Raw genomic sequence first — 25,981 nt, forward strand, 5'->3', positions numbered from 1 at the left:
GGACCCTATCCCAACATCTCGGGTCATATGCTCTTAGAAAAAAAGGTGCAAAAGCTGTCTCTGGGGCAGTAGCCTTTAAAAAGATACATCATTTACTCCTAAAGGGTTCATATTAGTACCCTGAAGATACCAAGAGTGTACATATTAGTACCTTTAAAAAAAAGAAGTACTTCCCTAGTGACAGCTTTTGTACCTTTTTTTTGAGATGAAAGGAATAGGAAGAGATCCAGCATCCCCTCGACCCAACGTACGACAAGGTTTGAAAAGTAGATGGATGTTTTTTCCAAGGGCAGCAGCAAGATTGTGAGGTTGCATCTTGTTTCCCCTAATAAGCCTCATTCTTAAGTCAGACATGACATCTTGAAGTGTGCCCCATGAAGGCGTCCCGCCAGTCGACATTATCGCCGCACAGCATCTCAATTACATGATGATGACTGGATTGATAACAAAGCAAAACAGCCACCATTAAGGAAAGCATGATGATGGCGTTTATCCTTGAAAGGACACCCATTCGGCATAATCACTGGGTGTCTTTGGGTGAATTGGGCTTCATGATGGCTTCCTGAGCTGCTCTCGGGATGGGGCCACCACAGCTGTTCATTAAATGGACTGTAGTGGCAAGAGCGCCTATTTGGAGGGGTACTAGAGTGTTTAACTCAACCCGTGAAGTGCTAATGCTGTAATGGAGGGCTTAGAGACAAGATGGAGGGTTGTTATAGCCACACTTTATGCAGTGCAGTGGCCTGATTCCATATCCATGCTCCTTGCTGCAAACGATGCTGCAGGTGAAGAATTAAATCGACCTCAAGAGAATATAGTTTATTTCGGAGTGAGAGTCAGTGAGCACGAATCTTCCATTAGTGTGACTGTTAGACTGTCTGCGATGTATTGAAGACCTGATCAGATCTTGACAACATGACTTGTCACAATTTTCTTGCCGCATCTCTGAATGCGGAAACCGAATTGCTGTTGTGTACGTTCGGGTGGATATGACACTATGGCCATAGGTTTTCAAGTGCAGAGTCGTGCGCTTTCTGAATTGTATTAGGCAGAGTAAATAAGCCGGGACGTGTTTGACATCACCTCGTGTTCCCGCAGGCACCTTGGGAAAGGTGATACTATCAGATATCATTTGAATCTAAACACGCTTTCCTCACTCTGATGAGAAAAACACTGAATCTGTTTGTTGTTTTCTGGTCCCTCTGTATCTAATCTATGTGTGTTCCTGTCCGTTTTATAATGGGATAAGTTTATGTTGCCGCCCCGGTGTTTTCCTCCTTCCTTCTGTGCTTTCTGACCTTCTCATGTCCTGTCTTTCTCTTTCTCTCTGTGTTGCTCGCTTTTTGCTTTCATACTCAATTTCATTTGCAATATCCTATTATCTTCTTTTCTGTCATCCTCCTTTTTCCTATTCATCTTTCTTTTGTCTCCATTGTCACCTTTTCTTTTCTTTCATCCCACCCCTGCATGGCATGTCTAATTCCTATTATCCTTTCCCTTTCCTTTCATTTTCTTTTCCTTTCCTACCTTTATTTACTTAATTTCCTCTTATCCAATTTCTTTCTTTTCCTTTTCCTATTCCTTTCATCTCTTTTCCAATTCCTCTTCATTTTAATTTAATTTCCCTTTCATCCCTTCCCTCCTTCCATTTAATTTCCTCTTATCAAATTTATTTCTTCCAATTCTTATTGTTATCCTTTTTCATTTTCCTTCTTTTAACTTTACCTTTCCTTTAATCCCTTCGTTTAATTTATTCTATCCAAATAATTTCCTTTTTCTTTCTTATTCCTTCCTTTCCATTTCCTCAATATATATATATTTTCCCAATTGTTATCCTCCTTTCCTTTCCTTTCCTTTCCTTTCCTTTCCTTTCCTTTCCTTTCCTTTCCTTTCCTTTCCTTTCCTTTCCTTTCCTTTCCTTTCCTTTCCTCCATTTTATGTCGTCTCATCCAATTATGCTTTCCTTTTCCTTCCCTTTCATCCCATCTCTTCCTTTATTTTTCTTTTATCCAATCTGTTTTCCTTTCCTTACTCTCTGCATCATTCATTCGTCCTACTCTTATTCTCTATCATTCTCTCTCTCTCTCTCTCCTGTCACTTCCTGGTCTTCTTTCTCTCAGGCGGTGTGTGTATTGCTCAATCTCTGAAGATCCCCAGAGAGCCCAGACTGGGAGAATTCGACAAGATCATCCTGCGGCTACTGGAGACACCCAATGCTCGAGCCATCGTCATGTTTGCAAATGAAGATGACATCAGGTGTCTTTATCAATAGATGTCTTTGCTTCTTCCAATTCAGATGTATAGTTAATAAATAATAATGGTAATCTGTCCTGGTAATATGCTGAAAAAAGAATAGTTCTAAGAAGGGGTTTGTGAGCAATTTACACCTTTTGTGGTCACACTTTAGAATAGGTAACACTTGTTAACTATTAACTACGACTTTTCCCTCAATAAATTCTTAATTTGCTGCTTATTAATAGTTAGTCAGGTAGTTGTAGTTGAATAAGGTCATTTAGAATAAGACATTAATATGTGCTTAATTAGTACTAATACATGGCTAATATTCTAGTAATATGCATGCTAATAAGCAACTAATAGATGTAACCGTAAAATAAAATGTTACCGGATCAGTTACTACAATTAACAATTCAATTAACTTATTAGCATGCATATTACTAGCATATTGGCTGTTAATTAGTGTTTATAATGTACATATTCTGCATGACCATATTCTGCATTCTTAATCCTACACAATACCTAAACTTAACTACTACTAACTATTAATAAGTAGTAATTATGAGTTTATTGAGGCAAAACGTGTTGTTATGGTGAGAGCTGGACCTTAAAATAAAGTGTGACCGAATGTTCATACTCAAATTTTTGAGTTGATATTTTTCCTTGTTTTTTTTTTCATTTTTTAAAATAGTCAACAGGCTTTAGTTACCTCATAACTATAAACCATGATTTGCTACTTGCCTTGCTAGTTAGTGGCAGGTGGTGGGACATTCTCATTCTAGAGGGCATTTGGTTGGTTGTACTGCAGTTGTATTTCTCAAGGATCATGAATAATGGCTGCTGAAAATTCTGCTTTGCCATCACAGGTATAAATAAAAATTTTAAATAGATTAAAATAAAAAAATATTTTAAATTGTAGTTTTATTTAAGAATATTACTGTTTTACTGTACCAAATAAATATGTTTTACTTGATTAAATAAATGCAGCCTTGGTAAGCATAAGACACTTCTTATGAATATATATATATTTAAAATCTTAGCAACCCCAAACTTTTGAACGGTAGTGTACAGTATTTGGTCCTTTTACTTGGGAAAGAATATATAAAATATGTGGAAACTTTTAGAAGTAGACTTGCATTTTGGTGGTCTAGAAGAAAATAAATGCAACGGAAATGCACTAAAACGTCAAATGTTTACTTCATGGGGTCTTTAAGTCAGATCTGCTGAAAAGCTACCAATTTTGGACAAACCAGATAGTATTTAACTGGGACTTTCACAGAGTTAAATTGAAGATGATGCAGTTGAGCTGTAAGTATTGCTCTTAGGAGAAAACCTCAAGAACAGGTGAAGTCAGCTATTTCCTATAATGTGCAGCCTAAGGCCTGGAGAACTAATTTTAACATAATACACATTTCAGTAATTTTTGTCATGGAATTTCTTGTACCTGTAGCACAGGATCAAATCACGTCCCCATATCCCTGAGAGCTGTTGCCCTTCTAAGCCTATTACATGATGTCCTTTGGATGCTTGCCTATTACACTGATGACTTCAGACCAATTTCCAATTCTAAGTGTTCTAGCAGAACACTGTTGAACTCAGAAAATCAGAACAAACAGGCCTGCTTGAAGGACATTTTTAGGTTCCTGGGTTTTATCCTCACTGGCTTACATGTGGATGCCTATTTTGTTTGCTCATCTTTCAGACGTGTCTTGGATGCTGCAAAGCGCAACAACCAAACAGGTCACTTCCTGTGGGTGGGATCGGACAGCTGGGGCTCTAAAATATCTCCTGTCGTCCAGCAGGAAAGCGTGGCGGAAGGTGCTATTACCATCCTTCCAAAAAGAGCATCCATAGAAGGTAAAGGTTCCTCTAGTATATTAATTCTGATTGAATGTTTCTCTTGCAATTCCAATCCAATTCCAATGCTTTCCTTCTTATTTCCAGCCTTTGACAGATACTTCAAAAGCCGCTCCTTGTCCAACAATCGACGGAACGTTTGGTTTGCAGAGTTCTGGGAGGAAAACTTTGGTTGCAAGTTAGGGATGCACGGCAAGCGTCCCGGCAGCCCCAAGAAATGCACTGGTATGAGAAGGTTTTACATTACTGTCTCTCAAACTGGTTTAGAAATTACACTGTTACTGAAAGAGTTCTGCTCTGCCTGGGAGGCAAAGCAGTCCATCATGCTGACATCGGATTGGACTTCTTTGAGGATTCAGTGTTTATCATGGTTGAGAAGATCAATGGGGACATCAGACACAAGAGATTCTGTTTAGACAGGAACTGGTAAATCCTTAAATAAACAGAAGAGTCTTACTGATGTCTACGCATGCTAACATGAGCACACACACACATAGGAGGTCAAAATCTTTCCGTATTTACAATCTGACAGTCCTTCCAAACTCTGATTGATTTACTCAAAGACTACCGGGTTGTTTAAGCAGAAGCTTAGCTATTATTTAATCACCTCTACAATTATGGCTGCTTTGATATGTATGTTTAAAAAATACACTTTAGTTTGGTTTCCTATCACTTGTACTCCAACATAAGTCAACATGAAGCCAACCTATTTTGCTTCAATAATGTGATAAATTTTTATATTTAGAAGTTGTTTTGGAACTGGAACCAGATTTTTGCAAGTCACCATCATGTTAACATGCATATAGTTTACATCTTGTGGCAACACTATTGAAACACTATTTTAATGTTTTTAAAGGGACAGTTCACCCCAAAATGAAAAATTCTGTCATCGTTTACTCACTCTCAAGTTGTTCCAAACATGAAATGTATGAGTTATTTTCTTCTAGTGAGCACAAAAGAAGATAATTTGAAGAATGTTGGTAAACAACTTGTTGCTGGTGCTATAATAGGGTCCCCGGTGCATCTACCAACCCAGAAAACGTGAAGAATAACTCAGTAAATTTTTTTGCTAAGCCTTTCTTTGCAAGCTTGCGAAAAAATGAGCGTGTCAGATTTCGCTCCTCCTGTGATGTAGAAAGGGGATCTTATTATAATATCACTACCCCATAATCTGCATGTTTCCACCCATGGTGCCACCATTGTGTTTTCGCAAGCGACAACGTTGTAAAAGTTCTAACGCCATGGCGAAAGTTCGAGCAAAGCATGCTAACTGTTCTGTCCTTGGCTGCATTGACAAGCACAGAACACTGTTTAGAGTCCCAGCATCAGAGGAGACAAGAAAGCAATGGATTTATTGATTTATTTACTGTATATTACGCTGCTGCCATGCAGGTCTAATATAAACATGCAATTTCTTTCCCAGCTGTTTACCTTCACAGACATAACCAACTGTTTTTGTAGCTCTTGTGTGTTCTAACATAAACTTGTGTGTATTTGACAGTTTAAGCACAATAAAACATGAAAGAGAATTTAGTTTAGTACTCACATGCCTTGTGACAGCCGCTTTCTGTGTACATGCTTCAGATGCATGATTTCAACGCAATAGACATGATAAGCAAAACCATACAGATATTTTTTTAGCAGAGTATCTGAGGACCGAGCTGTAAAGTCCTATTCTGGAAAAGGGGGCAGGGAGCAGCAGCTCGTTTGCATTTAAAGAGACATGCACAAAAACAGCATGTTTCTGCTTCCACTCAAAATAGTGTGGCGGGAGGAGCCAACGACAGACACAGTGGGCGTGGCGTCAAGCCTCGGAGAGGTTTTTATTAAACAATACATTAAAATAAAGTGTCCAAAGGGGGAAAAGTGTCCAAAATAAACAGGGATCTGGTGTCCTCGTCGTGCTGCGGGGCTGTGTAGGAGGGCAGTGTTCAGGAGGGAAGGGTCCAGGGAAGGGGCGGAGTCCGGTGGCCGCACGCGCTCCCCTCTCGGGGCCGGGAGCGAGTGGCGGCGGCGTCTCTTGCGCGGCTTCGTCCATCTTCGGGCATCCCGGCGCTTCTGGGGGATTCGGCGGCCCGGCATCCTGGCCCGTCAGCCGCCTAACGGGTGCGGCAGTCCTCCTCGACGCTCCCTTCCTGGACCCACGAGGACACCAGCGTGCATGCACGGGGGAGAGACCGGTCTCCCGAGGAGAGGCGCGCTCGGCGTTTAAACGGCGGCGGTGATGAGGCTCTACTCACGTCAGGTGCGCCTCATCACACGCCGCCAGCCCTGGCTGTTTCAGCGCCCCTCCTCTCTCACACACCCACTCCTGTCGGGAGCCTGGTGAAGGGCGGCGAATACAGGACGGGGTGGTGATGATGGACAGGGGGGAGGCAGCCGACTCGTCACATTCCCCCCCCCAAGCGACATCCCCGTCCGAGGGTCGCCGCCCACGCAGGAGTGCTACCTTCCTCAACCAGGCTCCAGCGGTCGGAGTGGGCGGGGCAGGGATTCCTCTCCGGGCAACTCTCCCTCTCGCACCGTGCCGGAACCGGGACAGAGAAACCGGGTATTAGTTGTCAGCCTCAACCAGCCACAGGGTAAATGACCAATAAAAAGACCGTCACTTACCCCTTTGGTGGCTGGGAGGCTGTCCCCGTGCGGGTTCCACGGCTTTTTGCGAGTGAGAGGGGATTACGTCATCAGATGTTGCCCAACTGCGCTGTCTAGGCTCCGCCTGCCCGCATTCTCCACCACTGTGGCGGGAGGAGCCAACGACAGACACAGTGGGCGTGGCGTCAAGCCTCGGAGAGGTTTTTATTAAACAATACATTAAAATAAAGTGTCCAAAGGGGGAAAAGTGTCCAAAATAAACAGGGATCTGGTGTCCTCGTCGTGCTGCGGGGCTGTGTAGGAGGGCAGTGTTCAGGAGGGAAGGGTCCAGGGAAGGGGCGGAGTCCGGTGGCCGCACGCGCTCCCCTCTCGGGGCCGGGAGCGAGTGGCGGCGGCGTCTCTTGCGCGGCTTCGTCCATCTTCGGGCATCCCGGCACTTCTGGTGGATTCGGCGGCCCGGCATCCTGGCCCGTCAGCCGCCTAACGGGTGCGGCAGTCCTCCTCGATGCTCCCTTCCTGGACCCACGAGGACACCAGCGTGCATGCACGGGGGAGAGACCGGTCTCCCGAGGAGAGGCGCGCTCGGCGTTTAAACGGCGGCGGTGATGAGGCTCTACTCACGTCAGGTGCGCCTCATCACACGCCGCCAGCCCTGGCTGTTTCAGCGCCCCTCCTCTCTCACACACCCACTCCTGTCGAGAGCCTGGTGAAGGGCGGCGAATACAGGACGGGGTGGTGATGATGGACAGGGGGGAGGCAGCCGACTCGTCACAATAGGCATTTTCAAAATTATATAAGAAATGATCTGTGGGGTATTTTTAGCTGAAACTTCACAGACACATTCTGGGGACACCTGAGACTTATATTACATATTGTAAAAAGGGGCATAATATGTAAAAATAACACACATATTCTTCAGTTTATCTCTATTTTAGCAGGTTCACCATTGCGACAGTTTTGCTCTTGTCTCCTCTTGTCACTTAATTCTGCTTCTTTCCTGAATGTACTTCTTGTGTACACCTACATAGAGCAGATGGACATTTGGGGTCCTTTTATGAAAGCACAGTTATTGTTCTGGCACGGTGATTTGACATAATGAGAATAATTACATAGCTGTGGATGTGGCACATGGCTGTCTCTCTTGCTCTCTCGCTCTCTCTTTCTGAATGATCTGTAAGGAGATGCTCAGACTACGCTTCACTGCAGATGGATGCCTCTGTCAACAGCACACTGGCAGAAATGCTGATTACCATCATCTATTCCTTAAAGAAGTACGAAGAGGGAGAGCTATTAAGCCATGACAAAAAGATGCTCTTTTTGTCCCATAACAAAAACAGATGCCGAGAGATCCCAGCTGTCAGAGGCCGCACAGCGCTGGGGCCAAGGAAATGTAGATTTGAATAGAAGCAATGAAGATGCCCAAAGACACATATATAAGGACACAAATACACCATTACATCAGTTTCTAAGTATTCAAATACTGCAAAACAACATAAAGTGGCATTAGCAGTGGATTTAACTATCAAATGTAATGTTTGCAAGAGGAGCAACATATTCAGTTATTTAATATAGGAAGGAACTTTTTAATCCATCAGTATGTAACTCATACTGGAAATTTTTTGGCATGAATAATGCTTATTTTTATGAATATAAAGAGCCTCAAGTGTGTGCTCTTTTGGACCAGTAAACAACAACACAGAACACCCTAGCAACCACATAGAAATGTTGTTTGAGGCTCTTGACTTTGGCTAGTAAGTGTCAACCCAGAAGACCCTAGCAATCATCTAGCAACTCCCTAGCAACCACCCAGAACACCCTAGTGACCACATAAAAATGTAGTTTGAGGCTCTTTAATTTGCTACCCAGAACACCCTAGCAGCCACATAGCAACTTCTTAGCAACCACCCAGAACACTTTATCAACAGCATAGAAATGTTGTTTAAGGCTCTTGACTTTGGCTAGTAAGCAACAACCCAGACCACCCTAGCAACCACATAGCAACCACCCATAACACCCTAGCAACTACACAGAAATGTTTTTGAGGCTCTTGGAATTGGCTAGTAAGCAACAACCCAGAACACCCTAGCAACCACATAGCAACTCCTTAGCAACCACCCAGAACACCCTAGCAACCAAATAGCAACTGCTTAGCAACCAACCCAGAACACCATAGCAACCACAAAGCAACTCCTTAGCAACCACCCATAATACTCTAGCAACCACACAGGAATGTTGTTTGAGGAGCTTGACCTTGGCTAGTAAGCAAGAACCCAGAACACCCTAGCAACCACCCAGAACACTCTATCAACCACACAGAAGTGTTGTTTGAGGCTCTTTACTTTGGTTTGTAAGCGACAACCCAGAACACCATAGCAACTCCATAGAAACCACCCAGAACACTGTAACTACACAGAAATGTTGTTTAAGGCTCTTGACCTTGACTAAAAAGCACCACCCTAGAGCACTCTAGCAACCATCTAGCAAATCCAGAAGAACCACGTAGCAACCACTCCAACACCCTAGAAACTCCTTAGTAACCACTTGGAACACCTTTGCAACCACATAGAAACTCTCTATCAACCACTTTGAACACTTTGGCAATCATATTGCAACCACAAGGCAACACCCTAGTAACCTCCTAGCAACACCCTAGTAACACACATACTAAAATCTCCTTGTTTACCACTTAGCAACTATCTAACAACTCCCTGGCCGTATGGAAAACTGTATAGAATAGCTGTTTAAGAATAAAAATAATCCTTAGAATAATGTGTTCTTGTCAACTGGGTCCATTTTATTTGCATGTTATCTTTGAGATATGCATCTGCACCTTCCAGCAGTCTTTTTTTTTTTCTTAGCTGAGATGGGGTCAAAAGGGCCAATTCCAGTAACATGATGGTGATGCACCACTGATTCTGTTTTAGCACATCTCCCAGGCAGCCTCATAGACAAGCAATTGTGAATCCGAGCACTCAACGCCATAGTGTTATATTTAGTAGAGCAGTGATGCTTTCCTGTCTGGGCTGTTAGCGGAGGTAGCAAGCCGTGAGAATGCATCAGTTCACTTTAGGGGATCTCTGTCACGGCATTCACTTAAGCTATATCCTAATTTAGACTTCATAAACTCTCCATGCAGTCAGTTGGGAAAGAAAATAGACTGTACTGGAAGAAGAAATCAATGTGGACAAACTGGCATCTCTTTGATGCTCGTTGCAAATGTGGTACATAGAGAAACATGTTCAGCATAGCAGTTAAATATGATGTTTGAAGGGAAGATGGCTCTTAGATATAGTCCGATTGCATTTGTTTTGGCTGTATAAATAATTGCCCAGTGGTTAAAGCATCGAGACAAATCTCAGGACCAGAATATCATAGAGATATGCCTAGCTACACTCTAGCAAATGCATAGCAATGTTCTAAAAACTCTAGCCTAGCATAGAAAGACTAGAAGTGCAGCGCTGTGTTGTAGCTAAGGATTAAACAAAGTTGAAGTTCAGTGTTTGAAGAAAGGGTGATGTATACCTCTTTATATGAGGCACACTGATTTTACTAAAGCCACAGAAAGACAAATGTTTTGCTAAAAATGTAAAAATGCAAAGATTCTTACAGCCTAATAAGAGTCAGTATGCACATTAACAATGATTTGGGACAAATTTAATGGAAAATATATGAGTGGCACTCTGTGGTGCAGCAGAAGTTTGAACAACATCCTGAGTCACAGCTGGGCACCACACCCTCTCATAGCAATATACTAAGAAAACCTTAGCAACCACATAGCAACAAACTAAAATCAACTAGCAACTTCAAACAACAACATGCTGAAAAACCACCCAACACCTAAGCAACATTGCAACAAGAACACTCATAACACCCTAGTAACTGCATAGTATCAAACTAAAAAACACAGAACGTCCTAGTAGGGTCATTCCACAGAATCGGTGCATGAGAATTAATCAAACATAGCCTAGATTTAATATAAAAACAAATAAATATGGAATTTAAAAACATAACGAGTTAACACTTTAGAATAGGGAACACTTATTCACTATTAACTACGACTTTTCCCTCAATAAATTCCTAATTTGCTGCTTATTAATAGTTAGTAAGGTAGTTGTTAATTTTATGTATTGGGTAGGATTAGGGATGTAGAATAAGGTCATGTAGAATAAGGCATTAATATTTGCCTAATTAGTACTAATAAATGGCTAATATTCTAGTAATATGCATGCTAATAAGCAACTAGTTAATAGACCCTAAAATAAAGTGTTACCCATAACAATAATATGTAGTTAAATATCATTTTAAAGAATTTAAATAGCATTTATGCTGATAAGGGTAAGGTTTTTGACCTGTCCCTCATTATGATTTTTTCTTTTTCAGCAGGACTTTTAATTTGCAAAATGAAGGCAAAATGATACAAAAATCACATTTGCATATGGTTTTCATTAATAAGCAAGTATGCATTTTTTTTCTATAAAATTTAAATCTTTTTATTAGTGTCCCCTGATTTCACCTACACTTAAAACACAAGCATGTTTCTCTCTCACTTCTATAATGTTCTTTTTTTTATGATTGATGAGGCTTGACTGAGGGGGCCATCATGCAGTGTCAATACTGTTACCATTTTTAAAATCTAAATTTAAACAATTATTTTTTACATGTAATATAATCAATATCTACAAGTAAAATCCTTTTGTAAACCTGACTATTAGCTAGAAATTAGCAAATTAGTTTGAAATCTTCAAACCTGTTACTGTCATCCCTGTTACTATTCGGAGTAACAGGTTTTGACGTGGGTAACAGGGATGACACAGATTAGGTGTCAACCTGTTTTTAAAGATTGCCTGTGTAAAATGCAAACATGTTTAAAGGTCACCCTGGGAGTATTATTGAGTTAATGCCTATATCATTCAGTGGCATATGAGCATGAGTTACATTTTAGTTAGTATTATTGGTATTGTTACTATTACTGTTGTTGTTAATGACCAGGATAGGATGATCAGTCTCGATAAAAAATTTTTTTCCATGACTCATGTCAATAATACATCCATGTAAATTCAATTACAAACAAGAGCAGACCTTCACCCCAGTCTTGCAATGTTCAAGAAAGTAAAGACCTTGGTCTGGTTTCAGATGATCACAGAAAGACCAAGATCTGATCATCTTGCTTGCCTAATACAGTTTTTCTCAGTTGCTTTGGTGCATTTCTCAGAACAGAAATGAAATTTTCAAAACTACTTGTTCAACCTCCACATCATCTAGTCACTTGTGCACATCATAAAAGCAGTTTCTCATTCTTTTGAACAAGTTGCGATTGCTTTGATGCATTCATGCAACTGATTATGTACATTTGTCTGCGGTTTCCTACATTATCAGTTGCTATTGTCATGTTGCTCAAAATGTATTATATATTTCTCTGTGCTATTGTCTTACCCCTCAAAACATCTAGTCATTAGTTCATCGTATAAGTCATTAAATGCAAAATGGTTGATCTAGTTGTCATAAACTGTCAGGCATATTTTCTACACATCTCTATTAGACTTTTTGTAAATTTGCCATGAATTGTGCAAGTGAATCTTGACTCTCACTAATGAAGAGAATATAGATCAATCAATTATAAACCAATTCTCTGAAATAGCTCAAAGGTGCATTTCATGACCCTTCAATTGGAAAGCATATATAGACAGAGGACAGCACAAAAGTTACAAATTCTGACGATGGATGAACATCCAGAAAATGATCAGGGACAACAGCCGAGAGGAAGAAGAGGAGTAAGGATGCATGGAAGTGTACAGAGACAAAACAGAGGAAGAGGAAGAGGAAGAGGAAGAAGAGGCCAAGAACATATCATATGAAATAGGTGCATATCAGATGAAATAATGTTGTCAATCATGGCCTTACAATGGCTGAAGGGTGCAGCTAAAAATTGGGAGATCGACCATATCCTCAGTAATTCAAACATTTTGAAACAGTCTCTTTCAATCAATATCCTACATACAGTAAAGTGTAAATTTGTACTTTTGAAAGGATATATGGCATACATAAGAAGTGCAGCCTTCTGCATTTCAGTACAGTAACTGTCATCGAAACTGTTGCCATAGTTTACATCAGGTAATACTGATGTAACAAGTGCACTGTTACACTTCACACTATTTTACATGTAATACATTCGTACAAAAATAAATGTACTGTATAAATACAAATGTTCATATACTTTTTTTTCTATGTACTATTGACTCTTCTCCACAAATATCAGATAATTTTTTTTATAAAACATTAATTTCCATGGTTGACTGTCATGGTGAAAAAACAACTAAACATTTTGATCAGTGTGGCTCACACGATGAGAAAAATACTTTATATTTTGGTGGCCTTGGCCAAATTATTGACACGATAAATAGGTTTTGAAGCATGAATGAAATGTTTTGGGTGAGTAACTACATTTTGCAGACATGCAATAAAGTTCTGGAGTTCCAGCAAACAGTTGTGACATTTGCACTCACAGTTTAGAGAATGTTAAGACTGTTTCGAAAAATGTGCCAAAGCAATTGAGAAAAACTGTAATTGAACCAGATCAGTATATTTGAAGTTCTGTGAGGGGACACAGACAAACAGATGGGCGCATTATCTAATTACAATACCCTTAAAACATTAGATCTCTTAGAAATGTAATGTGCTAAATCAACAATGAACCGACTTAAACTGAAAAATGTACTGTTTACTATTGTCAGCTATGCCAACTAAGTCTCTCTTGTAAAAACATATTTTTCTTACTTTACATTTAGTCACCCTCCAAACTTAGGATGTATTTGGTCATCTGAATGACAATATAAAAATATAGAAAAGAAATCCAAAATTTGAAACAATCCCAGTGAAAAGTGGGACTAAAATACTGCTCATAAATGTCAAAACTATCACATAGTTCTAATTAAACTATAGTATCTAGTAATGTTTGTGTCGGTAACAGGGTTGACAAAAATACCAAACATGAGGTAGAAAAATAGTCATACAATAATACATTACATAGGATGAGATGGCACAATATAATTTAGTGTAATTTATACCTTCATTTCATGGATATTTAAAAAATGTTGTTTAAACTTATTTTATTTTATAATTTTTCCAAGTGCAAAAGGCACCAATTTCGGAATGGCCCAGTAAAAGCAAAAAAAAAAAACAACAACACTCAGAATGCTCTAGTAACTGCATAGCAACAAAATAAAACACTTAGAACGGCCTAGTAACTGCATAGCAGCAAACTAAAAAAAAGAAAAACACTCAGAACACCCTAGTAACTGCATTTCAGAACACCCTAGTAACTGCATGGCAACAACATAAAGACACTCAGAAGACCCCAGTAACTACATAGCAACAAATTAAAAACAAAACTGAGAATGCCCTAGTAACTTCATATAGCAACAACCTAAAAACAGAACACCCTAGAGTTTAGAAATAATAACTGTCTTTATAGTTACAGCCATTGACCTGGGCACAATTAGCATTATAAATTAAAAAATTTGTTGTCCTGAGAAGTACATTTTGCTGACAACAGCATGTTCCAGACAGAACAAGTCAAGAAGAGAGTGATCTTTCGTTTATTCTGACTGTTTGTAAGACAAGTACTTCAGGCTAAATCCCACAGAAAGATGTCAGGCAAATGAAACTGGATTTACAAAATGTGCGGCGAAGGGTTTGCTGGAGGACAGCGAATGAGCGAAATCTCTGGACTCAGCTTGGCTGCTGAAGAAGGCGTATTTTGACTAGTAAGGAATTGAGTTTGAAAGCGGACCGTGTGTGTAAGACTTATCTGTGGGATTGAGGCAGGCAGCGGCATTCTGAATTGATTTTATGATCAGCCAGAGATTGAGGTTTGGTGGAGCCGGTGTTCTGTCGATTTGTGCTACCCTGTCAGATTTTGCTACCTCCCATTAAAACAGTGGGTAGTACAATTCGACAACGAAAAATGCTATCTGTTAAATTATGATTTATTAATGTGTACACCTACCACAACCCTAAACCTACCCTTACAGTAATGCAAATACAGTAATTATGTGTTATATTCGCGGTGGGATACAACTACCGGAAACCAACAATAAATAATTTTTTCTACCTATTAGATTGTGTTTTATTAACGTCTACACCTACCCCAACCCTAAACCTACCCCGTACAGTAATGCAGATGCATTAAATATTGTTGTTCAGTGTGAGAAAAAGGCCAAAATATTGATGTGCGCATGCGCAGTAAGCCCCGGTAGGAAAATCTGACAGGTATGATAAAATGTCAGGACACCGGTGAGGCAGCTTTTATCAGAGCCGGTCTGCGGAGTAATCAACCAGCTGACTCTGCAACACGTGCGGTCAGCATTCACCTGCGTGTGTGAAGAGCAAGGAGAGGTCCGTGAATATAAGATTAACCCTGTGAAAGTGCTGATTTCACACGATTTGCTTTCACATGTTGCAGCGTGTGTGTGAGGCAGGCATGTCTCCGTGTATTGATGTCTGTGGTTGTGGGATACATCTAATGTGTCCTACATGTTGCATCAGACCTGGCAGGGAAGCTAATGGAGTTTTATTTTGTATTCTGTTACATTTGCTTCTTACGTGATGTGTGTGCTATAAATTGTGTGTGAATGTTTCTTGCTAGAATTCCTGTGTATCGACCAGTTGTATGGGATTTGCCTTTTTAAAGTAACATAATTTTTGAGGTCATTTTTTAATTCAAATCAACATGCAATTCATATCAACCCCATTCATTTTCTTAAAGGAATAGTGAAAAATTCTGTCATTACTCATCCTCATATCATAAACACAAAAGAGAAATTTTGAAAAATGTAAATGTTGTTTTAGACACTGTTGACTTTTATTGTATGGTCGAAAAATACTAAATGATTAATCAAATGTAATTGATTTAAATTACAGTAATTTAATTGAAAGCACTACCCAGATAGCACATGTATGTCTGCAATCTGTATACAAACATCTGATAAATGTCTTTAAGATGTCAGTTTAACATACATTCTAAATCATGAATATCTTAAAGACATTTTCTAAATGTCTATTTGACGTCTAACAGGAAACGTCCTAGAGACGTATTGCAGATGAGAAAACACTCTAAAAAATGCATCTACCAGATGTAAACACACACATCAGATAGACGTCTCTGAGATGTATGTGTGATATCAGGGTAAATGATGACAGAATTTTCATAAACTATACCTTTAACAAATGTTCTTATTGTTATTGTGTTCATAAACTACTTTTCTTCTCTGCTGACATCACCAAGGTCGCTTAAGTTTCAACTAATAGTAGTGGTATTATGATCATGGAAGAATCATTATTTGTTCATGAAACAAAGATTTTTGAACAAATCTTTTAAGTGAAGAAATCCATAATAATTCTTGATTCATTCGTTCTGAAGTGAGTCAGTTTTCTTCATTCATTTTGTTATCTGGATTCAATAGCTTCATTGAAGTAATGCCCAGCAGTTAAAAAATTAAAGGGAAAAATATATATATATCTACTCTGTTGTCATGTATCGACAAAGCTTTATGATGCTTAAATTTTCTAGAGTCTCATAATAGATCTGTAAGCACAAATTTTAAGTGATGCTACTTGTTTTAGTTGTGAACAACTTTGTGTTTATTAATGAATCGGTTGAGTGAATGATTCACTGATTCCCAAGACACATAAGATACAAAACTGAAGATGTATCTTGCAGAAAGAGTGACTGAATAAATCGTTTTTGATTAATTACAATTTTTTAAAGGGGTCATCGGATGCCCATTTTACACAAGTTGATATGATTCTTTAGGGTCTTAATGAAAAATCTATAACATACTTTGGTTAAAAATTCTCAATGGTAGTGTAAAAACACCTTCTTTACCCTGTAAAGGTCTGTTTTCAGCACGCTGATCTAGTTCATGTTGCTTTAAATCCTAGTGAGCTCTGCTGACTCCGCCCCTCTCTTCCGTGGAGTGACGAGCAGACTATAGATATGTGTAGATCCCTATTTGACCGCTCCAGATACGTTGATGTGTCATCTCGCATTCACCATAAGAATCAATGAATATTCATAGATATACAAGTGTATAACTTGCTGTTTTCCCTAACATGCGAAGGTCAATTAATGTTGACTTTTCTTCGAATAGATATTTCTGACATGATTGACATGATTCCTACATAAGAACCACTTGGGATATTTTAAGAAATATTCTTTGCTGAAAGCTTACAAATTTCCCCCTTAAACAATAAGTTGTAATCATCTGTTGTCTATCTTCAGACAAGATGCAAATCTGCATGAAAAACTTGAACCTGTAGTGAAATTTACCTGGAGAAATCCTTTAGCCTCATGCGAAATTCACAAGTGTGGATGTGGATTCCTATTGAAATGACTGGATTTTTCACATAAAAATTTGCTTAACAATGGTAAATATGACAGCTGTAATGCTTTTAGGGACAGCATGTCACATGAAATACGAAGCCGGTACACTGTAAAGTTTTCCTGTAATGGATCCTGTGCCACATTGGAATTTCACTAGCACTCGCATCCAGAGTTTAATAAAGTCTTATGAACTTCACACATGCTTTTTTGTAGATCGCTGCTCTCTCTGCAGATATGGTGCAGCTGTTGCTTTATTTTAAATGGCAGGTGAGACTCCAGAGGGCATTTAGGTGAAAAGAGTTTGTATTGCAGGTACACCCACATCCTTTCTTTTTCAGGTGCTCTGATGCTAATAACGCAGCAGTGGTACAAGTAGCCTGAGGCGATAAGCTGAATGGACCCTCACAGGGCCCTGAGTAGGCGCACGCTTACATATGCAGGGCCAGAACTCAAAGTTAATAGCACTCACATCCCCTCATCGAAACCCCTGCCATGAAACGGGCTACTTTTTACAACTAACTTATGTGCTGAGGTAGGAGTGATTATACAGGAGTGTCAACAAAACATTCACAGTATGTTCCTTTTCGGATGAAGTGGGAAACCTGCGCGAAGGAAAGTTCTGAAAATGGATTCAGAGGTCAATAAAAGTCGCAAACTTTCTGGCCGAATGCTAATGTAAGAACTCCATGTGAGAAAAAGACTGCGTCTGATGTTTGAACTTGTCTGATAGCTGGGCATGAGGTGGGTGTCCTTGATACTAACATTGTTCTCCTGTTTGGAATACCATGTAATTTGCTCGCACTGTCATTTAGGTTCATTCGCGAGCGCTTTTGTGCGTGTGTGTTCGTGCGTTGTGAACGCTTCGCTGAGTTAAGAACCACTGTGTGATAATTAGTGTTTAGTGCAAACTTCCACTCGAGCGAGGATAAAAGGACGCCACGATCATTGTCAGACAATTCATTGGAGAGAATACTTTTGATAATGACTTTGAATTACCTATGTGCTCTCGCCGTGAGTGGATGCCGTGACTTTCGGAAAACAAGGCCACGTGGAGATCCAAGTTAAAATACCCTTCTGTACCTCAATGGCCTTGCTGTGTCATGGCCAGATCAACTATTTTTCATTTCATGTCTCGCAAAAGAAGAAATTGGATTATTTCTGTTAATATTCATATTTACTATATTTATGAATATTTATATATCTTTAATGTATAATTCATAGATATAATTTTTTAGGAAAAAAGCTTTGTTTTTGCAGGTTTATAGATGGACGGACAGACAGACGGAGGACAGACAGACAGACAGACAGACAGACAGACAGACAGACAGACAGATAGATAGATAGACAGACAGACAGACAGACAGATAGACAGATAGACAGATAGATAGATAGATAGATAGATAGATAGATAGATAGATAGATAGATAGATAGATAGATAGATAGATAGATAGATAGATAGATAGATTTTTATTTTTATATCAGTTTCATTGTTTTATGCAATATAGATACAATACCGTTCAAAAAGTTTGGGATTGATAAGGTTCTTAAATGTTTTTTGAAAAAAGTCTCTTATGCTCACCATGGCTGAAATATTATTACAAACTACAATGTTTTTTGAATGTATATGCAGTGTATTAAAGACACAAGTGGGGACATGAGAATGCACTGCTTAAAAGGAATGACCCATTAATATTCTCTTGTCTCACGCTGAGAAAAAAACGCTCTCAAGTAAATTCTCTGAAATGTTTGGGATTCACATGAGAGTGCCTGGCGTAGGCAGCCTGTGTAATAGCGCATTTTTCAGCCCTCTCGTGCACCTGCATCACAGCCTTTCACTATGAAAAAGCATCTAAACGTAAAGTGTCTGTGATGGGTCTGAGCTCCACTCATGGTGCTCGGCACTTGCCTCGACTCTAATAGCTCCGAGCCCTTTATGCGCAAGTAAAATGGGTGTCCGCGAGAAGAATGAAAGCAAGCCAAAGACGCCTGTTAAGTGGAGGGCACTTGAAGACATTTCATAAAGTACACCTTTGACCGTGTTTTCTTGGAAGTAACAAAATTGCATGCTTTTTGCCAAATGTCTCCTGTGAGTCACGGCAAAATTGAACGGCTAACTCCTCATTCTGTTCTTTTTTACTTACAGCACGATGAGAGGAATGTGAACCGTATTGTTGAAGTGTGCTGTCAAATCAAGTACTTTTGATTCTGAACGATGTAACCTGTGGAAGACATCCATATATGGAGAGAATCTTTTTGAACCGCTCTTGAGAGCATGTTACCTTGACTATAAACCGTTTATGCTAATCCAGGCCCCCACATACTTCTGTAGAACATGAAGGCTTTCATTATTTTGTCAGACAAGATTCAGTTTGTAAGTACGAAAAAAACATCCTTTACTATGATATTAGTGTTTTTCTTTGTAACTAGATTATAATATAATATAATATAATTTATCATCTGTTTTACATAAGACAGCCAAGTGTGTAGATTTATGAAGATTTGTAATAAAGATTAGAATGTGTATGTCATATATGTGATAAAGCCCATACTATATTGCTCAGAGGTTGCTCTTTTATAGCTCAGAAGACATAATTGATCCTCAGTCATTTTATTTCTAAAATTCATTTGGAGAATAGATTGTAAAATGAATGTGGAAAGCATAGCTCATTGCAGACTTTGGTGTCTTGTCAAATCGGAGCACAGTTTGAGACATTATGGTGATCTCTCAGATTACATGGTGTTTTTCTCAGAAGAAACTTCTGAGAAGCTGAAGACTTGAGCAAAATCTCCATTTGTTCTCCATTTAATCTCATTGGTGTCTAGGAGAAACAACTGAGGCATCTTGTGTCATTTTAATTCAATTAAATTAAGATGGCATTCTCAGTTGTTTCATTTGAGTAAACACCTGCCTCAGATGTTTCTCATAAACTGTATTAAGAGAAATAAAACAGAGACAATATAGTAAGAGTACGGGCTATACAATGAATATAGAACTGAGATAATTTGATGAGAAATGTTTGAACTCATACTGATACTGATTTTGATTGCATATTTTGATGTCTTGGCAAATCCAAGCACAGTTAAAGACATTGCTGAGATCTCTTTTGAATGGGCTCTCAGAAACATCTGAGAAGAACATCTTGAGAAGAAGTTTCCACTTACTCATCATTGTTATCTAGGAGAAACAAACGAGGCATCCCATTTGTGATTAGCATAGCTCAGATCATTTGGCCTTGGAAGAGTTAGATTAGAAATGGTTGAGTTCATGTTGAGACTTTTAATTGCAGACTTTGATATCTTGTCAAATCCGAGCACAGTTTGAGAGGTTGAGATCTAGAGGACAATAGGTGAGATTATAAGGTTGTCATATGAGGTTACCAAGAGAAACAAGTGATACAATTTGTAATATATTTAAAAGCTGTGTAGAAGCACAATGTTTAAATGGCAATGTTTGATTGGAGTATCACCTTTGTCTCAGATGTTTCTCCTAAAATTCCAGAGGAGAAAGAAAATGAGACAAGAGAACAAGCTATCAAATGAACATGTGCAGCATAGATCAGATTATTTGGCCTTGGAAGAATTACATGAGAAATGTTTGAGATTGGGTTCTCAGTTACGTTTAATAACAGTATCACCTTTGTCTCAGATGTTTCTTCTAAAAAAGGAGAAAGACACAAATTAGACAAGAGCATAGTGAATTTGTTGAAAAATGCTTAAGATCATATTGAGATCTATGATTTCAAACTTCTTTTTTCATTTGGGATGTTGTCTCTAGAGGTATTTTCCTCAGAAGAAACATCTGAGAAGCAGGAGACTCGATTTTCCTGAACCATGATTTATTTAAAAGTTGTGTTGTAGTAAGTTTAAATAATTGAGTTTGGGTGGTAATACCAAAGATTTAGGTTTGAATCAAGACTTATACATCCCATCATGCCCTTGAGCAAGACACAAGCGAGTACGGTTAATCCAGAGGGCTGTGTCTGCAATTAAGGGACTGTGGATAAGAACTCGCAAAATGACAGGTAAATACATAAAGTTCCCATTATGCAGCGCAATCTTTTCACGGAAGGCTCTCATTGTAATGATTAATGTTTAAGATTATCACAGTTTTTCTTGTGCCTGTGCAGAACATCTCTCACTAGCTAGTTCATAAAAATTGCCAAAGGGGTTTCAGATGAAATTGAAGGCTGTATCACAGTTTGGGATGTCAGCTACCCTCGCGCTAAAACTTTAAATGAATACATGATCATTAATATGTTGCTGCTGCAAATTATAAGTGCCATTTGTATGGAGCGTTCTGATGATTTAATCTAGTCAGGTAGCCATCACAGCCGTCTTCAATAAATGTCTTCATGCTTAGATTTCATTAAAACTCCAAGATTTAGCATGCTACTTTTCCACCTCCCCTCATACCTTTTCGATCCTGTCAAAAAGCAGAGCAATATTACCATCCTATGCAAATGTGTGGCCTGATTTACATTCCTTTTTAATTGGAGAAGAAAAAAGGTACATATGTTGGAAAAGGAATAATGGATCTGACTCCACTGCAGTAGAAACTGCAGTTATTCTGCCGTTTAGACAACAACACAAGTAGCAGCTCATAAAACACATGCCCATTTGTTGATGTTCACTTGAAATTGTCATTTTTAATAAGGAAAACGAGAACATAATGAATGGAAGTGCTCCAAATATAAGAAGCTTTAGTTCCACTTCCTCATTACTGTGAAATGTTCCATAGATTGACACTGACAGGATTCCCAAAAACTCTAAAAGTCAATTGGATTGTAAATTAGGTGATTTCTGTCATGCTATGGTCCCTGTGCAGTTAGGAGTTACTTCTTCATAATGTCTTTGTCAGTTGTACTCAAGCTGTGTTGTCTATAAATAAATTTTTTCCTCCTTCCTATCACTTCTGCGGCTGAGGATTAATAGAAATGAGCAAAAAGGATATTTTGAGAAACTTCCTGTTGTTTAGATTTCATATGTATTTTCAGAAGCCATTAGAGTCACATGACGCTTCAGAAATCATTCTAATTTGCTGCTCAAGAAACATTTCTTATTTTTTATAAATGTTGAAATGTAATATTTTTGTGGAAACTGTGATACATGTATTCAGGATTATTTGATGAATAGGAAGTTCAACAGAACAGCATTTGTTTTCAGCATATATATGTATACATACATTCAATGCACTTAGGCATCTAGATGTGGTGAAGACGACCTGCTGAAGTGCAAACCGAGCATCAGAATGGGGAAGAAAGGGGATTTAAGTGACTTTGAACGTGGAATGGTTGTTGGTGCCAGACAGGCTGGTCTGAGTATTTCAAAAACTGCTGATCTACTGGGATTTTCACGCACAACCATCTCTAAGGTTTACAGAGAATGGTCCGAAAAAGAGAAAATATCCAGTGAGCGGCAGTTGTGTGGACGAAAATGCCTTGTTGATGTCAGAGGTCAGAGGAGAATGGGCAGACTGGTTAGAGATGATAGAAAGGCAACAGTAACTCAAATAACCTCTCGTTACAACCAAGGTATGCAGAATACCATCTCTGAATGCACAACACGTCGAACCCTGAAGCAGATGGGCTACAGCAGCAGAAGACCACACTGGGTGCCGCTCCTGTCAGCTAAGAACAGGAAACGGAGGCTACAATTCGCACAGGCTTACCAAAATTGGACAATAGAAGATTGGAAAAACGCTGCCTGGTCTGATGAGTCTCGATTTCTGCTGCGACATTCAGATGGTAGGATCAGAATTTGGCATAAAGAACATGAAAGCATGGAACCATCCTGCCTTGTCTCAACGGTTCAACGCGCCTCTCGTCAGGAGACCGGTATCTTCCCTGTGCATGCACGCTGGTGTCCTCGTGGGTCCAGGAAGGGAGTGTCGAGAGTGGATGGAAAACCGCACATGTGAGACGGCTGACGGGCCAGGATGCCGGGCCGTTGAATTCCCTGGAAGTGCCGCGGACAGAAGAATGACAAAGCCGCTGAAAAGAAGCCACCGGACTCCACCCCTTACCTGGACCCTTCCTTTCCGAACACTGCCCTCCTTCACGAACCCCGCAGCACGACGAGGACACCAGACCCCCTGTTTGTTTTGGACACTTTTACCCCCTTTGGACACTTTATTTGATTATTTTGTTTAATAAAAACCTCTCCGAGGCCTGACACCACACCCACTGTGTCTGTCGTTTGCTCCTCCCGCCACAATATATATATATATATATATATATATATATATATATATATACACTCACCTAAAGCATTATTAGGAACACCATACTAATACTGTGTTTGCAAATTGTAGCCTCTTTTTCCTATTTGTAGTGGAGATGAGTGGTACCCGGTGGGGTCTTCTGCTGTTGTAGCCCATCTGCCTCAAGGTTGTGCGTGTTGTGGCTTCACAAATGCTTTGCTGCATACCTCGGTTGTAACGAGTGGTTATTTCAGTCAAAGTTGCTCTTCTATCAGCTTGAATCAGTCGGCCCATTCTCCTCTGACCTCTAGCATCAACAAGGCATTTTCGCCCACAGGACTGCCGCATACTGGATGTTTTTCCCTTTTCACACCATTCTTTGTAAACCCTATAAATGGTTGTGCGTGAAAATCCCAGTAACTGAGCAGATTGTGAAATACTCAGACCGGCCCGTCTGGCACCAACAACCATGCCACGCTCAAAATTGCTTAAATCACCTTTCTTTCCCATTCTGACATTCAGTTTGGAGTTCAGGAGATTGTCTTGACCAGGACCACACCCCTAAATGCATTGAAGCAACTGCCATGTGATTGGTTGATTAGCTAATTGCATTAATGAGAAATTGAACAGGTGTTCCTAATAATCCTTTAGGTGAGTGTATATATATATATATATATATATATATATACAGTATCTCACAGAAGTGAGTGCACCCCTCACATTTTTGTAAATATTTTGTTATATATTTTCATGTGACAACACTGAAGAAATTACACTTTGCTACAATGTAAAGTAGTGAGTGTACAGCTTGTATAACAGTGTAAATTTGCTCATGTAAATTTGTCCCCTCAAAATAACTCAACACACAGCCATTAATGTCTAAACCGCTGGCCACAAAAGTGAGTCCACCCTTAAGTGAAAATGTCCAAATTGGGCCCAATTAGCCATTTTGCGCACGTGCTCAGCGTCATATCCAGCAGTTGTGTTTGGGAAATAGACTTATGAGTGCTGCCAGCATTGCTGCAGAGGTTTAAGGAGTTGGGGGTTAGCCTGTCAGTGTTCAGACCATACGCCGCACACTGCATCAAATTGGTCTGCATGGCTGTCGTCCCAGAAGGAAGCCTCTTCTAAAGATGATGCACAAGAAAGCCCGCAAACAGTTTGCTGAAGACAAGCAGACTAAGGGCATGGATTACTGGAACCATGTTCTGTGGTCTGATGAGACCAAGATAAACTTATTTGGTTCAGATGGTGTCAAGCGTGTGTGGTGGCAACCAGGTGAGGAGTACAAAGACAAGTGTGTCTTGCCTACAGTCAAGCATGGTGGTAGGAGTGTCATGGTCTGCGGCTGCATGAATGCTCCAGGCACTGGGGAACTACAGTTCATTGAGGGAACCATGAATGCCAACATGTACTGTGACATACTGAAGCAGAGACTGGGCGGCAGGGCAGTATTCCAACATCATAATGACCCCAAACACACCTTCAAGACGACCACTGCCTTGCTAAAGAAGCTGAGGGTAAAGGTGATGGACTGGCCAAGTATGTCTGCAGACCTAAACCCAATTGAGCATCTTTGGGGCATCCTCAAACGGAAGGTGGAGGAGCGCAAGGTCTCTAACATCCACCAGCTCTGTGATGTCGTCATGGAGGAGTAGAAAAGGACTCCAGTGGCAACCTGTGAAGCTCTGGTGAACTCCATGCCCAAGAGGGTTAAGGCAGTGCTGGAAAATAATGGTGGCCACACAAAATATTGACACTTTGGGCCCAATTTGGACATTTTCACTTAGGGGTGTACTCACTTTTGTGGCCAGCGGTTTAGACATTAATGGCTATGTGTTGAGTTATTTTGAGGGGACAGAAAATTTACACTGTTATACAAGCTGTACACTCACTACTTTACATTGTAGCAAAGTATCATTTCTTCAGTGTTGTCACGTGAAAAGATATAATAAAATATTTACAAAAATGTGAAGGGTGTTCTCAATTATGTGAGATACTGTGTGTGTGTATATATATATATATATATATATATATATATATATATATATATATATATATTTTTTTTTTTACCAATATAAATGTCTTTGCTGTCACCTTATAATATCAAGGAGATTTCTGGTTATTCATTGATGCTAATTCATCCAAATGCAAAGTCAAGGTAAGCATATTGTGTTTTGGGATATCAACAAAAATTAACCCAGCAGATGTCAGTCAATTTCTGACATTTCGTCTCTATTGTGACACTTTAAAAAATGATAAACAACTGCAGATGCAATGTCACTCCATTAATGGAAATGTATTCGAAGCTGTCAGAAGCAAAAATGGCCTCTGATGTTGTTCCTGTTTTTTTTCTTCATTAATCTCTTGATGAAAGAAAATCTCAGTAATTAATTTGTCATTTATCTAATTTTCCCATCTAACCATGGCAGAGCTGTGTTCGTCTGCCGCGAAATGGCGATATGTGTTGGTCTTATCCGGGGCAAATTGAATTAGGCCCCGTAAATTAAGTTTAATTAAGATGCTGGTTTTAATGATTGGGCTCTGTGTCCTCTACATTGCCACTCATCACTCATTTAGACAAAAGATCCTTCCCTCTCATGCCTCCAGACATTCTCAGCCTTCCGATCTGGGACTGATTATGAGACTAATGTGTGTTCGGAATGTGTTTTATGCACATAATGGCTTGGCTTAACTGTAGCATCAAGATTGG

General features: G+C 39.6%; 1 protein-coding gene across 1 annotated transcript in view; it reads left to right on the forward strand.

The window, feature by feature from the left end:
- The window catches only part of LOC306866872 (metabotropic glutamate receptor 8-like), a gene marked incomplete at both ends in the record, with an annotated part of 178,293 nt that overhangs the window by 115,161 nt on the left and 37,151 nt on the right, over positions 1 to 25,981 (forward strand). The window contains 3 exons of the mRNA XM_079412278.1: positions 2,121 to 2,256; positions 3,938 to 4,092; positions 4,180 to 4,317. Of these exons, the coding sequence (XP_079268404.1) occupies positions 2,121 to 2,256; positions 3,938 to 4,092; positions 4,180 to 4,317 (429 nt within the window). The remainder of the gene's footprint in view (positions 1 to 2,120; positions 2,257 to 3,937; positions 4,093 to 4,179; positions 4,318 to 25,981) is intronic.

This window comes from Barbus barbus, assembly GCF_936440315.1.
Source record: "Barbus barbus genome assembly, chromosome: 48".
Classification (NCBI taxonomy): domain Eukaryota; kingdom Metazoa; phylum Chordata; class Actinopteri; order Cypriniformes; family Cyprinidae; genus Barbus; species Barbus barbus.